Source organism: Agelaius phoeniceus, chromosome 1 (assembly GCF_051311805.1).
Source record: "Agelaius phoeniceus isolate bAgePho1 chromosome 1, bAgePho1.hap1, whole genome shotgun sequence".
Lineage (NCBI taxonomy): Eukaryota > Metazoa > Chordata > Aves > Passeriformes > Icteridae > Agelaius > Agelaius phoeniceus.
The window spans coordinates 60511528-60525393 of record NC_135265.1 but is presented as its reverse complement, the minus strand read 5'-3'; the positions used below and the strand labels follow the sequence as shown (position 1 = coordinate 60525393).

Genomic DNA, 13866 nt, shown 5'->3' with positions numbered 1-13866 from the left:
TCTACCCATAATACCCATGATTTCTTTATTAATATTAATTTAATAATAAAAGAAGTACATGCCTCATGGAATGGTATGAATTAATATAAATGACATTTCATGTTTATTTTAGTAACTTCCAGGGTTTAATCTGACATTCAAAAATGTGTGTAGATTTGTATTATAAATATATTTATTATTTCGGTATTCTTCAGCCTGTTTATTCTGCTGAGATTGTTCAAAATGAATCTTACAGAAGAGTTCTTTAATCTTTTTTGTAAGCTGATAAGCTTTTGTCAGGGCACTAGCCTACAGCACCATATTATATTAATGTATTTTACTTGTAATTTAGAGAACAAGAAGAATATCCTGATCTGAAGGCTAAACTGTCCCCTGTGGCACTTGCACAGCTGATAATCATGAACTAGAAAGATGTGTATATCAAATAGTTTACAAAATGAAGCCAGCTGTGTTTCCCTACATACTGTGGCTTCCTGACATGCATCATTAAACCTTATTAGCTACTTCCTTTTACAAAGATTCTTGTAGTCTTGAACATTGCATATTAACATTTTCTGCCCCTCCAACTGGAAATTATTTGCTTTATTGTAGAGTGTCAACTTGCTCTAGTTTCTGATATGTGTTCTAATTGGTACTTTGGAGTATAATCATAGTGAAATACCACTCAGTGCATTTCTTTATTTGGAAAATTAATACAGACCTTTTCACTTAATCTGTCAATCTGTGCAACTTTTCACACAATTCCCAACTGTTGGGATTGCTTGCGAACCATTAAGTATGAAGTGGTTCATAAAATGTCTTGAAGAATATAAACACAAAAAGAAGGAGTTGACTTTTATGATAAGATTTTTTTGTGGTTGTTGTTGCTTGCTTAAGAGAAATAAAGCTATTTCAGCTGATAAATTTAATTATGTAAAAATCCTCGAAAATGTAGTGATATTATAAAGTTAATTTTTGTTGTTCAGATGAGGCTTTGTTTAATAAAACCACCATCCTGCATATATGCACGCACACACACACCACTTGACTGCTGAATTCTGATAATGAAATTCAGCTCTTAAACCTTAGGAAAGCAGAATTTTTGAAATATTAATCTCTCTGTGGGTAAAAACAGATTTGGAATTAAGTACAAAAATCATAATATGTGTTATGTATATGCATTTGTACATATTTACAGCTCTTTTGTATATCTGACCAGAAAGGCAATTAAATACTTCTGATCTTTCTGGACAACATTTTGGAAAATATTATTCCAGAAGCTTATTTGTTTGTATGATCCCAAGAATAATTTCAAAGAAACATGTTTTGTTAATGGTCTTGAAACATATTTTGTGTTTATGTTAGTATAGGAGGCACTCGTAATACAGGCATTATATAGATTATGAATAACATGTAACTGTATAAAGAAAAAAAATTAGGAACCATCCTAAAAACCTTTTTGTTGATATTCTTCATCTAAAAATTTGCTCTTTGTTTCAGAAGGACAGTTTTATTTGTAAGCACATCAGTGGATTTAAATTGAGCTAGAAATTTTAGAGCTCAGGTCATAATTTCTTCTACTTATTTGAGTCTGAAAATTGATGTTTTTACATAATATTAGTAAGAAGTTGCACATCAAATCTTATCTACAATTCTTCACTGAGAAAATCTGGTTTTTATGTGCCTTAAATGGTTGTGGACATTTGCTCTGGATTTATTTTGGTATTTCTACTCAGACTTGAAGAAGGGTCACTCCCCTTTCTTGGACATTTTTCCATATATTCTGACATTTAATCTTTTAGGAGACTATGGCTGATTTCCCACTGTATGGAGCATTTTTCAAGCTTCTGTTTAATTTTGAAGTAAAAATAAAACCAAGTTTTTCTTTCAATATATATATCTCAGGCTTTTTGAAACATTTCTTCTCAGTTTGCAGGCTAACAGGATTTTATACTCAGGAATAGCTGGGGGCAGAGACAAAAGTTTGATGCAGTCAAAATGCTCTTTCTCAGTTCCTTTCTCACACATTTTTCCATTTATTCTTGAATATTATTATATGTAAATATACATTAATATTCCTTATGAATAGGATTCTGATTTAAATGCTTCAAAACAAACTTTGAGATGCTTTGTGATGTGTGCAATTCATTTTTTTTATCCTGATTTCCTGTGCAAGAATACCTGGATGATTTTGTTTGTATCTGGACCTGTGCTGAGACAGGTTTAATGATGGACATGGAGTATACACATCAGAGGAGGAGAGAGGTTGTAGAAATGCTCCACCAATTACTGAATCACTGCATACTGCCAATTTTAATTCTTCATTCAAGAATTTTTATTTATTCTTTTGCATTTATTGGCTAATCCATCTTCTGAAAGTTTCCTCAGTCACTTTAATAATCTGTGTGTTGTATCTACTGTATTACTTCATTTACATTTCCATGAAGAAAGGTTGCAGCTCTGCTTTCCATCTACTTTGGGGCATAAGCACCAATTTAATATATCAGTGTTTCTCATTGAAGTTTTTTTCCAACTTTCATTAACTTTTATGTATGTAATTTACCTAGAAAGAAATTTTTAAAATGAACCTCTGAATTTAACCACTAGTAAGATGGAAGGAAAACATATCCTTTCAACTGTTTTTAAGCTTACTTTTAGTTTGAGATGAAATGAAATTGTGAAATTTTAAAATAAGCTTAGACTTTCTGGGTTCTTGGCTTCATTTATTTAATTATATTCTTAATGGAAAAATTGACATGTGTTTTGATAACCTTAGCTCTGACCTCTCTTACCCCAGCCCTGTGTGAGATTAAACTCATTACAAAATGTAATAATCTCTGCTAATAGCTTAATCTAGATACTCTATGAGGAGATGAGTTACTAACACCTCTTTTGAATGTGGAGTAAAGAAATCTTGGATTTCTGTAGGCATCCATTTTCCAGTATTCAATTTCAAAGATGTCTTTGAAAAAGCTGTAAGGTTCTCATATCATTTATGAAATATTATTACACATACAATGTTATATTTAAAACCCACAAATACAATCCCTGCTGTGAAAATACTACATTTGTGCAGTTTTCTATTTGAAAAAGTTATTTAGACCAGTCAGCCACAGATCTGACAGGTACACTTCAGCCACAGGTCTGAAGTGTAGGTATGTTACTATTCCCAACATTATTGCAAATGAAAGAGCTAGCTGTTGTTGTCAATTTGTTAGGTCCCTTTTGTAATTCTTTTTTCTTGAAGGAAGTAGTTCCTGTTACTGAGCTATTTATTTTTTTTACATATATCTCAAATTTTTGCATTTATTTATTTATATGCAAATTTTACACAATAAAAGTTTTGAAACCAGTTTTCTCTGCACTCATTTTGCAGTTATTTTGGTACAGCTAATTATCTTAATCTGTGGGAGAGTAAATAATGTGTTTTAACCAATTCAGATTTGAAGAAATGCTATCTCCATTGAGTGTGTTTTAAAGTAGTGTGTAATGTGTAAAGCTGCTTATTCTGTATTCTGACCCTTGAAAGACCTGAATACATGACAGCATCCGTAGAAAAGTCTTGAGTCGAAGCTGATGATGGCTGAGCTTAAAGAAGGTATAACAAGCACATGTGAAAGGTACATATGCAATATAAATCTGAAGATAATGTTGCAGTGTAAAATCAAGCACCTTTAAATCCTGCTCTTCCCCCACCCCTGAGAATTCCTTGTCTTAGCAGTATTGATCAGATATAAGGAGGATTGCAAGTGCTTAAAAACTAAATTTCTTCTGTGCTGTGTACCTATTTTTTTTTTTAATTGAAAAAAATCCTGATGAATTAGAGTTTCCCTGTGTGAAGGTTTTTGGTTGAAGTTTCCAGTATGACTAGTTATCTTAGATTACTGAAGCAATTATTCTAAATTGATGGGTGGTCTTGAGAAAATGTTTTCAACTAGTAGCTTTTAATAGGAGGAGAGTATGTAATACAGCACAGTCCCTGTATGAATACCAGAATTCAAGGGGCTGTTAACCTTTTCGATCTCTTAACGTGCTCTGTACACATTTTAATTATTTGTGTTTGTGACAAATATATAGCAAAGTCGGAGAACATATAGTCGCACGGCATCTGACTGCTGCTGCCTTAAGGTGCCAGACTGTGGCTGTATAAAGGTGTATGAAGTGTAGCGTTTCGCTGGGGAGGAAGCAGAACAGTGTGAGCGCACACTCTGAGGTGTCAAAGCCGAGTCATTCTCTCCGAAGTGTTACAGCCGAGCCCTTCACTCCGAGCGGCTCCCGCCGAGCGCGGCCGAGGCTCCGTGCGGCACAGGCGGGCGCGGGCGCCCTCTGCTGACCAAAGCGCGCATGGCAGCGCTGCCCGCCCCAGCCTCCCCTTCCGACTTCGGGCAAACCGGAGCCAAAGCCAAATATCCACGTCTTGGCTTCCCTGCACCACGTAAAGACTTGTTCTAAGAAAAAACAGCGGATTGAAGAATATTTACAGACAGTACTGTAGTTTACCAAGCCACAAAAGTCTTAATGAAAGCCAGATTTATGGTCAGAAGGATATTAGGAGTGAGTCATTTTCAGTTTCTCTCATTGGGATCATTTGAAACAGTATTTTTTACTACAAAAAGAGTAAATCGTCGGCATTCAGGTAAACCAGGATACAATTGAAAAAGAAGACACTCTTAAGAAGGTTATGGAATCTGTGACTAGCATTTGACAAAACGAGGGCCTTACTTCAAACAACTGAGCCCTACCGAAGTGCAGTTGTGGAAATAGCTCACTTACAGTTTCTATTGCAGTAGACAACTAGAGAGAGCTAAGCACCTCTCCACCTCTAAAATCCCGGAGAGGACTCTCAAGCTTCAATTTGAGTATCCAGCCTCAGATGATGTTGAGTCTGGAAAAGGCAACAATATAAAATGGACGAATAAATGAGGCAATGAGGCAGTGAGAGAAAGAATGGTGTGAGTCCTCTTTTTTTTTTTTTTTTTTTTTTTTTAGAATTATAGATATTTCTATTTACAAAAGGAAATTATGCATCCAAAGTGATTAGTTTATTTCAAAATACATAAATATTAATTTATGAATAGAGTGTTAAAGTAAAGCCAGGCAAGTCAGAAGGGTAATTGCAAAACATAATAATAGTATTCTGCTTTTAAGAGCAGTTAAACCTTTGGTTTTAAATATGCATCAAAACACTACAAAAGTGTACTTGAGCTTCTGTTTCATTGGGCAAAGAACTGTATTTCTTCTTGGGTTCTAAAATTTCTGCTGTTTTCAATATCTGTGCGTTGGAGACAGACTGATTTATGTAAGAATCCAGAGAAGTAATTTGTTTCTTTGGGGATACAATTAACACTAAATATCTAAAATTATTTGTTGCAAGCAGTATAGAAATAACCTAATTCAGTTCCATAAAACTGCAGTATTAACATGATACCAAATATTTCACTTTGCACAAAGGTTCAGTTGCATGAAGGATGAATATTTTTTTGCCAAAGGTAAGACAGAAAATTTTACTGGAATCAAATGAACTATTTTCTGGTTATTACTTCTGCATAACTCAACTGGAGTGGACTAAATAATTAAAGTTTATTTCATTTTTATGAACTTAAGTAGACCAGGCCTCCCCCTGCATTATTGCTCAATTCTAAAATTAATCAAACTTGTAAAAGGTTTTTACTGCTTCAGAAAATGTTCTCAAGGTTTCATTGTTGCTCTTGCAGCTAAACCAGTGATGAGACTGTTTGAAAATTGATATCAGAAAAAGCAGGGATAGGTGACTTTTTTTACTAAATGGTCACCTTATTTTTTTATGTTTTTTTGCTTTTCCCACCTTTGAATCTACTGATTAAAAGAATGAGGAAGATATTGATTAAACAGAGTACCATACTGTATGCAAGATTTGGTAGGCTTGACATTAATCAGGTCAGGTTTGTAGAAAAACATATTTGTGGAGACTATTGCATGAGTAGAGGGAATTAAGGCAAGATGCTTCCTAAACCTGAATTTACTTGTTTTGATTCATAGTTATATTATCTTAATGTGGTTACTGGGATTGCTGAGCAGCCAAGTCTTTGAATCATAGGAGACTTGAGAAAGAAGAAACATTTACAGATTCCAAAGTTGCTCTTTGTGGATTTAGTGTCAAAGATTAAGCTAGTTAGATAAGGAAGTGTCACTTTTTTTAGCCTTTAAACACAGATTAGTATTCTGTTATTTCCAGGGACTATGGGGAGGGTTTAACAGATTATTGAAGAAAGTCTTAGAGGTTTGGATAAATGCAGCTGACTGTACAGTAAAATATATATAATTTTTTATAAATGATGGAATGCTACTAATAATTTTTGTTAGGCAAACCTTGTTTTTGTTACCCTGAAGCTGAAAGATGTATTACTTGAATTTTAGTCTCTTGAGGTATTTACTGTTACATACCTTTTACCTCTAAGTGTATGCTACAACTAATGGAAACATATATAATATACTAGTATTCAAGGCTTAATAAATTAATTTCAGAGCATGTATTAAGAATAGGAAAGAAAATTTTTATGTTTACAGCACAAATTAAAACCCAAGTCCCTCTCAAACATGCATACCATGAAATTTCATTGTAGTCAATGTAGTGTTTGGCAGTGCAGAACCAGGCTGATTACTGAAATATAATTACCTTTGTGGAGGAATTTGGTTGCAGGGGGAAGTCTGTCCTAAGACTGTGCCTTAATACTTCAATAGTATTAAAGTAGGACATTTAAAGGCTATTCGTGAGTAATTATTTCTAATGCACTTTAAACTGTAATTGAATAAAAAATGGCTGCACTAGACTATTTTGAGAAATCTTTGCCATTTTATAACATTTAATTATCAAATTTTGCATTTCAGTATTCTAGCATTTTCAAAGTAATATACATTTCATAGTGCTAAAAGAATTGTTCTATTGCTACAATAATAGCTTCAGAAGATAACCTTTCCTAAAAGTTAAGCATCTAGGGCAGGAACAGCAATATTGTTGTTCAGATTGTATTTCAGTAACCAGAAAAGTTCTTGTTGTTTTCAGCTTTTTAATTAAATTAAGATTTTTCTCATAAGATAATGAATTATACCTTGTGGCCCAGAATGTAAAGTGTAGACTTTGAATCATTGCCTCATTCAAATATGAAGTATTTTAAAAACTTGTCAGCTTTTTACCACGCAAGTAGACAATTGATGGTATGAGCCATTACTTTATTGAACCATTAGCTCTTTAAAACTCTGTGCATAAATTAAAGAGGAGCTAAATGGATTTGTGGCTGTTGCCATTAGTAGCATTTTAAATTATACAGGCAATTATTGTGTTCATTTTCATTATCGTAGAGCAGCCCTTTTCCAAAACTATTGTGGTTTTCTTAGACATTATGTACAAATTTTCCCTTGGAGATAAAAATTTCCAGTGGTGTGTTTAATTTTGTTAAGTTGTTTCAAATAGAACAAATATTATGACAAGTAGAAGAAAATTTGTTTTACTAATATAGGAAATAGCAATAAACATGGAAAATTTCTGCAATTCTTAATTCATCTATTTCTAATATTTTCAGAGTTATTCTAGTTACTATTTTCCAAAGAAAAGGAATAGCATTTGTAAGACTGCATATTTTACAAATGCTTTGGTAAAATCACAGTCTAGTCAAAATGAAGTCTATACACTTTTCCAATATTCAGATGAATTTTAGAGAATATTAGTGAATTTCTACATGAAATTTATCTGGATAGTTCAACAGTGTTTCATTAGTTGACTGCAGAAATTGTTTAAGTGGAAAGGCACAAAATTAAACTAATTAAGTATCCTTTAGTACATTGGAGTAACTAGTTTTTGAGAAATGGAGAATGCATTTCTATTAAAACTTACTTTCTTTGTGTGCCTTCTTAAGTAAAATTTTGCAATTGCCTTCACTTAATATAGTAAAGAAAAACATTAACATTTACTATGGCCAATAGTATGATCTATATTTAAAAGAATGGCATTATTAGTGGCAAATCAAGTGTTCTTGAGCAAAAGATTTATAGTGTGAGAAGTTTTTCAGCATCGACTTTTTTATTGTCATAATACCTCTCCAAACACACTTTTTTGGGTCCTAAACTTAAATTCACATCTGTCTTCATCAATTAGAAAGGTATTGATGCTTTGAGTTAGCTACATATCAGTGTGCAGTGGACTAAATTTAATGTTTCTGTCCTAAAAGTGGCATTCTTTCCAAAGAAGCTCTTTATTCATTTCTCTTCTGGGGTGGGGTTTTTTATGGGGGGTAGAGAGGGGAGAGATAGGCTTTCACTACCATGATGCAGGGGAAAAAAAAGTGTGAGGTAGTAGTTATGCATATTGCAAGACAGTGATTCTTTATTTTATTACAAAAAAAGACCAACTCTAGAAGGCCAGATTAAATCATTCCTTTCACTTTTTAATGGGATTTGGATGAATAGAGTAAAATATGCACTTTGCATTCATTGATAGCATCTTTAGGTTGAGGTAATTGAGTCTTTTTTCCCTGACTGAATGAATAATGACTTCATCTGATCCTCAGCGAGGCCTGAAACTTAGGCTGCCTTTGTCAACGCAAAAAGATCTGGGCTTTGAAACATGCTCTACTTCCCTGGCTTCATTTTTCTTCATTTTAATCCAAAAACCTATTTTTCTCAATAATTCAAGCATAAACTATGTAGTAGTTGAAGCAGCGGAAATTGCAAGATATTTGTCCTCGTTGTGCTGCTTTTTAAATGCAGCTGATAAATCAGCCGCTGTGGTCTTCAGCTGCCTGCTTCTCTAGGAAAGGGACAGCCCATGTGTAAGCAAGATTGCTGGAATTTTTAAGAACTATATTTAAAGTGCTTTTTTTGCAGCCTGTTTGTTATCTAAGGAAGTGTTATGTTTTACTGCTCTTACTGGCAAGACTTGGAGATAAAAGGGGCATCTGTGATGGGGCCTAGGAAACTCTTCCTGACATGATTTTCCCACATATTTTACTGACTACTAGACCATCCCAAAAAGTGGAGTAAAAATACCTTAGCTTACATCATACGTTATTGAAATGGCGAGAGTCTTAGTTACATAGCTTAAATAAATTTCTTTCATGAGAAACAGCGGGTGAAGGATAGCTTCTCCTAATGTTTTACTTAAAATGTTTCTAAATCAAATACCTTTCTATTCATGTGCAGTTGAAGCCCTGTTTCACTATATTGGTTTGAAAATGGATATTCCACTTGATTGTTGTTTTTATTATTATATTGGATAAGTGAAAGCTTTATACAATTAAAAATAGTTTTTGTGGCATTGGTTCAGATTTACAGAGTGGGATGAGAGCACAGTGACGAGTTGCAGTGCACTTGTCACATGAATAAGAAGTCACAGGCTCTGTCTCATGTGCCTGTTGGTTCTTGAATCTAACAGGTATTTGATCTTCTAGCAGTCAATGGGTAATACCCTGTGCCAGTATTTTTGCTGCAAGCATGACAGAAGAAAATTTTCCCTGCTCATTTGTTCATCTGTAATTATGTTTTCTCCTTGCCCTTCTGTGTTCCTGTCCTAGAACAAGGAATGGAGAAGGGATGTGTCAGATTTGAAGGTATTCAAAAGACTTGGCTGGTGCAGTTCATATTGGTTCTAGGAATTGTTATTGCCACAAAACCAGGGAACATCTTTTGTGTGCAAGCATTGGAATAACAATCAATGCAATTATCAAAGTTCAGTTAATAGTTGCAAGTGCATGGATTTTTAATAGGTAGGAATAACCAAAGCAAATAATGCTAACTGTTTGCATTGCAGAAGCATAAATTAAGAAAAACTCCTGACTAACTTGATTTCTTTTTCTTCCTCCAGGTTGGCTTGCTGGACCTGGAGCTGAATCAACTGACCAAAGCCCTGTTTTTGGCTTTAGTTGCACTATCAGTTGTTATGGTCACTTTGCAAGGATTTGTAGGCCCGTGGTATCGCAACCTTTTCCGGTTCCTCCTCCTGTTTTCCTATATCATCCCAATCAGGTATGTAGGAGAATGAAAGCAAAATACAGTTGCTTAAATTTACTGTATGTGGCTTTCTTGAAATTTATACTTGCTTCTCATTGCAAAGGAAATTGATCTTATCAGGAAGCTGTAGGAGAAGGTGCCAACAAATCTGCTGATTCTTGAAGGATCACTGTACAGAAAACAATACTGTTGTATTTTTTCTGTATAATGTTCATCTTGCTGGAGTAATCAGGATATCTAATCCTTTGCTAGCATAAATGTATTAATAAGGATACAAGGTATATGAGAAGGTGGTTTCAGGAAGCATGCAGATGAATGAACTGCTAGACACGTTATGGAATTTTATTTTTAATGCCTTAAATACTAAAAATGTTCCATTTCTCTGGTAAAAATATAGACATTTTGCCCCAATAATGATTAATTTAAATTGGATGGCTGAATAATGTAAGTGCTCTTTTACAATGAGAGGAGTTTTAACGTGTAACCAAGTAGAGACTTGCCCTGAATTAATTAATTCATTAAGCATGAGTACTGTATATTCAAATTGCAGATAAACTGGAACACGAAATAATATCCATGTGTGTAATCAAGTCTTCTGTGGACACAGAAGTGAGAACACTGCCTCTGAACTGAATTATTTTCTTTGCATGGGTATTGCCTTTGCAAAATGGACATACTGTCTCCTGTTAAAATACTCAGTGTTTAGATTAAGGTAATTGTTAATATTAGATCCTCTTTAGAACTGTTCAGTTTGAGATACATCATTCAGTAAGCCCAGTGATCAGCCAGAGTTAGCAGCATATAACTGTAGCTAGATTTAAGACCTGTCCCCTCAGACATGCACACAATATTCAAGTTCACATAGTAAAGAAAAGAAAAATAACAGGAGGATTTCAATAGGCCTTTTAATCTAAGTTTACATTACTTACACATTACTGTGATCACATTTTTAAAGTACATGTCTGTGTGAAGGAAATTGTATCATATTTGACCAATGGGATCCTCTGCCTTAACATTTTATAACTTAAGACTTTATTTCAAGAGTACTTTTATGTTGCAAGAGAAACTGATTCTGTGGGAAGTTGAAGGAGAAGGTTCTGGCAAATCTGCTGGAACCACAATTTTGGAATATCTTTCTAAACACTGTCACGGTCATAACTCCTTTACTGCTTGAATGATGCTGTTCAATCATATTGCCCTCACCCCCCCCTCCCCATACACACACAGTTACTGCATATTAAGAAATTTATCCATGTGAAGAGGCAAAAAGGCCTCCATTCAAATGGTTAAGTCTACGTTTTACCAGACATGTACTTTAAAACTTCCAGGGGAGGGGAAAAAAGGGGATCACTTCTAACTAAAGGATAACTTTTAACCATTTTAATGTCTTTGTTACTGGATGCAAGAGGATTAAGACCATCTAGGTGTTGTAAATAAATTTTATTCTATGTTGAAAGTTCAACATATGCCATTAAAAAAACATTTTAACTGAGCAGCTCATTTTCAATGTGAGAGTTCTATAGTGGACTTGTGGAATAGTTTTTCTCCAAAAATAACTTCTAGTATGCATCTAATCCAATTTACAATTGTTTGTGAGAGATAATATAAAAACTAAAAGTATTAGAGAATAAGGTTGGTTTAGTTCATCAGACAGGAATTTTTCACAGAATGCTTTCCTCCCTAGAGATTTATCTGTTTCTCTACCAAATCTTCTTCAACCCGAATCTTCATAAATACAGGGTTGCTTCCCACACTGTCAGCAAGATGAACAACTCAATCATGCTGGTGTTTAAATTTGACTACACTTCCCTTCCTCTCTTCTGTATGTTAAGCATGGGAATGACTTAATTTTTAGGCTCTGTTTTGAGTGTAAATTCTCAAAGATGAAAATTACAAAGCAAATGACATCAAAGCACCAGGTGTTGTACCCTCCCAATATTTTTAAAATATATATGTGGGGGAAATAATGAACTTAAAGATGTAAATGAAATGTCAGAGATTAGGATTCACTGGTAGAGGCAAAGCATATCTGGACTCAGGCACACATGAAATGTGTTGCTTGATAGTTTTAGAGAATTCAGGAAGTTTCTAAGTGTGGAACTTTTTTGCAGTTCTGTTTGGCTTTTGGTTTGCAGAGCAAGGGAAATTCCAGGTATGCAATAAAAACAGTTTTTCATGGCTAGACATGTTTGGTGAAGATCATCAGGAAGATGATGATACAGTAAGTAGAGTTTAACTGATCTCTGTGCAGCCTCTCCTATCATTAATAGGAAGAGGAACTTTTCAGATGCTTCAGAAAGAAGCTGGTTCCTTTTGTTTCAGCTGCATCCTAAATACTCGTCTAGATCAGTGTTGCTTTACTTTGTGCAGGGTATTACTGTGGGGTATATAAGACTATAGAAGTATAAACATAAAACAACTGTAAAAAATACCCAACAGCACTGCAAAATAAAAACCACCCCTATAAGCAACACTTACCCAACACTCACCTTCAAAAAATCAGCCTCCAACATTGCACACATTCTGTGGTGTACAAGGAATCAAGAAAAATGGAGAAAAAGTAGTAATAAACAGATATCAAAAGCTCAGTCCATCTCTAAACTGTTTGTAAGTTAGACTCATTATGCACAAAATGTTTTGAACAGCCCCACACCCGCAGAAACTTTTGGCCCTTGAAAGTGTTTGTCATTGATGTTTTCTTTTTCCATATGCAGAAACCATAGCCCAGGGAGCCTCCATAGGCAATCTGCTGCCCTAAAAAGTCAAGCTATTTTAATTTCTTAAGATTTATCAGGGAAAGAGGATATAAAGCAAGTCCTTGACAGACTGTTCAAAACAAAGTAAATCTCACTATGATTATCTTCATCCATTATCTGAGTTTTCCCATGTTCCCTAGCATTTTTAGGCATTTTTCTAGCTGACTCTAGCCAACTAGACTGTATCACCTGGTGTAGTTGTCGCATAGCATATTCCATTTTCCTTGTCAAATAAAATATGAGAGATGGGGAAATTAAAGGATGACCTATAGGTTGATTTTTATTTGCTTAGATCTTTATATGATATTGTGCTTAAATGAAGTAACTTCTGTTTTGTTCTATTTTTATCTGTTTAATGACAGTTAATACCAGTTACTAGGCTCCAAAAAATCAGTTTCTGTGAAGATTTAACTTTCCAGGCATATTGAATTGAAAATATTTTTGGTTGTTTTTTGACCAATATTTTTAAAACGATGCCATTTTTTTCCTACATTTTGAATAATGCATATATCAGTTATAGCTTATGGCTGTTTAAAGAAAGCAGGGATATACAGAAAGCTCAGGAAGTTAGGAAAAAACCTACCATCTGACTTTTAGTCAAAATCATACTTGAATTTTATCGACACAATATCGCTTTGTTCACAAAATTGTCCTTGCTACCTTCATTAGGTCTTGATTGCTTTTCACCGAGTCATGAATGGTAGCATGTTACTGGAGTTTCTAAATGTATTTGTCAAACTTTCTCAGTGAAGGTCTTTGCTTATTGGCAAATTTGTCCTTTTGACAAAAAAACCCCAAATCAGACACCTTTAGAAGGGGACCTTACATCATTACAATTTGTTAAAAAAAAAGAAATTTAGAAATCCTGTAAATAGGAATGTTTAATCTAAAACACTGGTGTTGTTTTTGAGGGAATAAGAGCAGAGCTATTCATTTTTAACATGTAGTTAAAAGCAGTGTGGATTCTGAAAGGTTGTCCTGAGGCTGAATTGAAGAGAAACCCTGGCTCTTAATGGAATAAATCCCCAAGCTGGATAAAAATTGCCTTAGGATTTCCTGCTTTAGGATAACTAGTGTTGAGGTGGAGAGACCAGAAACGTATTACTGTGCTTGCTAAATATGCTCATTCTCTGCAACAGCCTTCAAATTC

At 34.3% G+C, this 13866-nt stretch overlaps 1 protein-coding gene across 2 annotated transcripts in view; it reads left to right on the top strand.

The window, feature by feature from the left end:
- ATP9B (ATPase phospholipid transporting 9B (putative)) overlaps nucleotides 1-13866 on the top strand; it is a 151235-nt gene that overhangs the window by 95057 nt on the left and 42312 nt on the right. For both annotated transcript variants that reach the window (XM_077179951.1, XM_054629997.2), the window contains exon 12: nucleotides 9815-9975. In XM_077179951.1, coding sequence (XP_077036066.1) covers nucleotides 9815-9975 — 161 coding nt within the window. The remainder of the gene's footprint in view (nucleotides 1-9814; nucleotides 9976-13866) is intronic.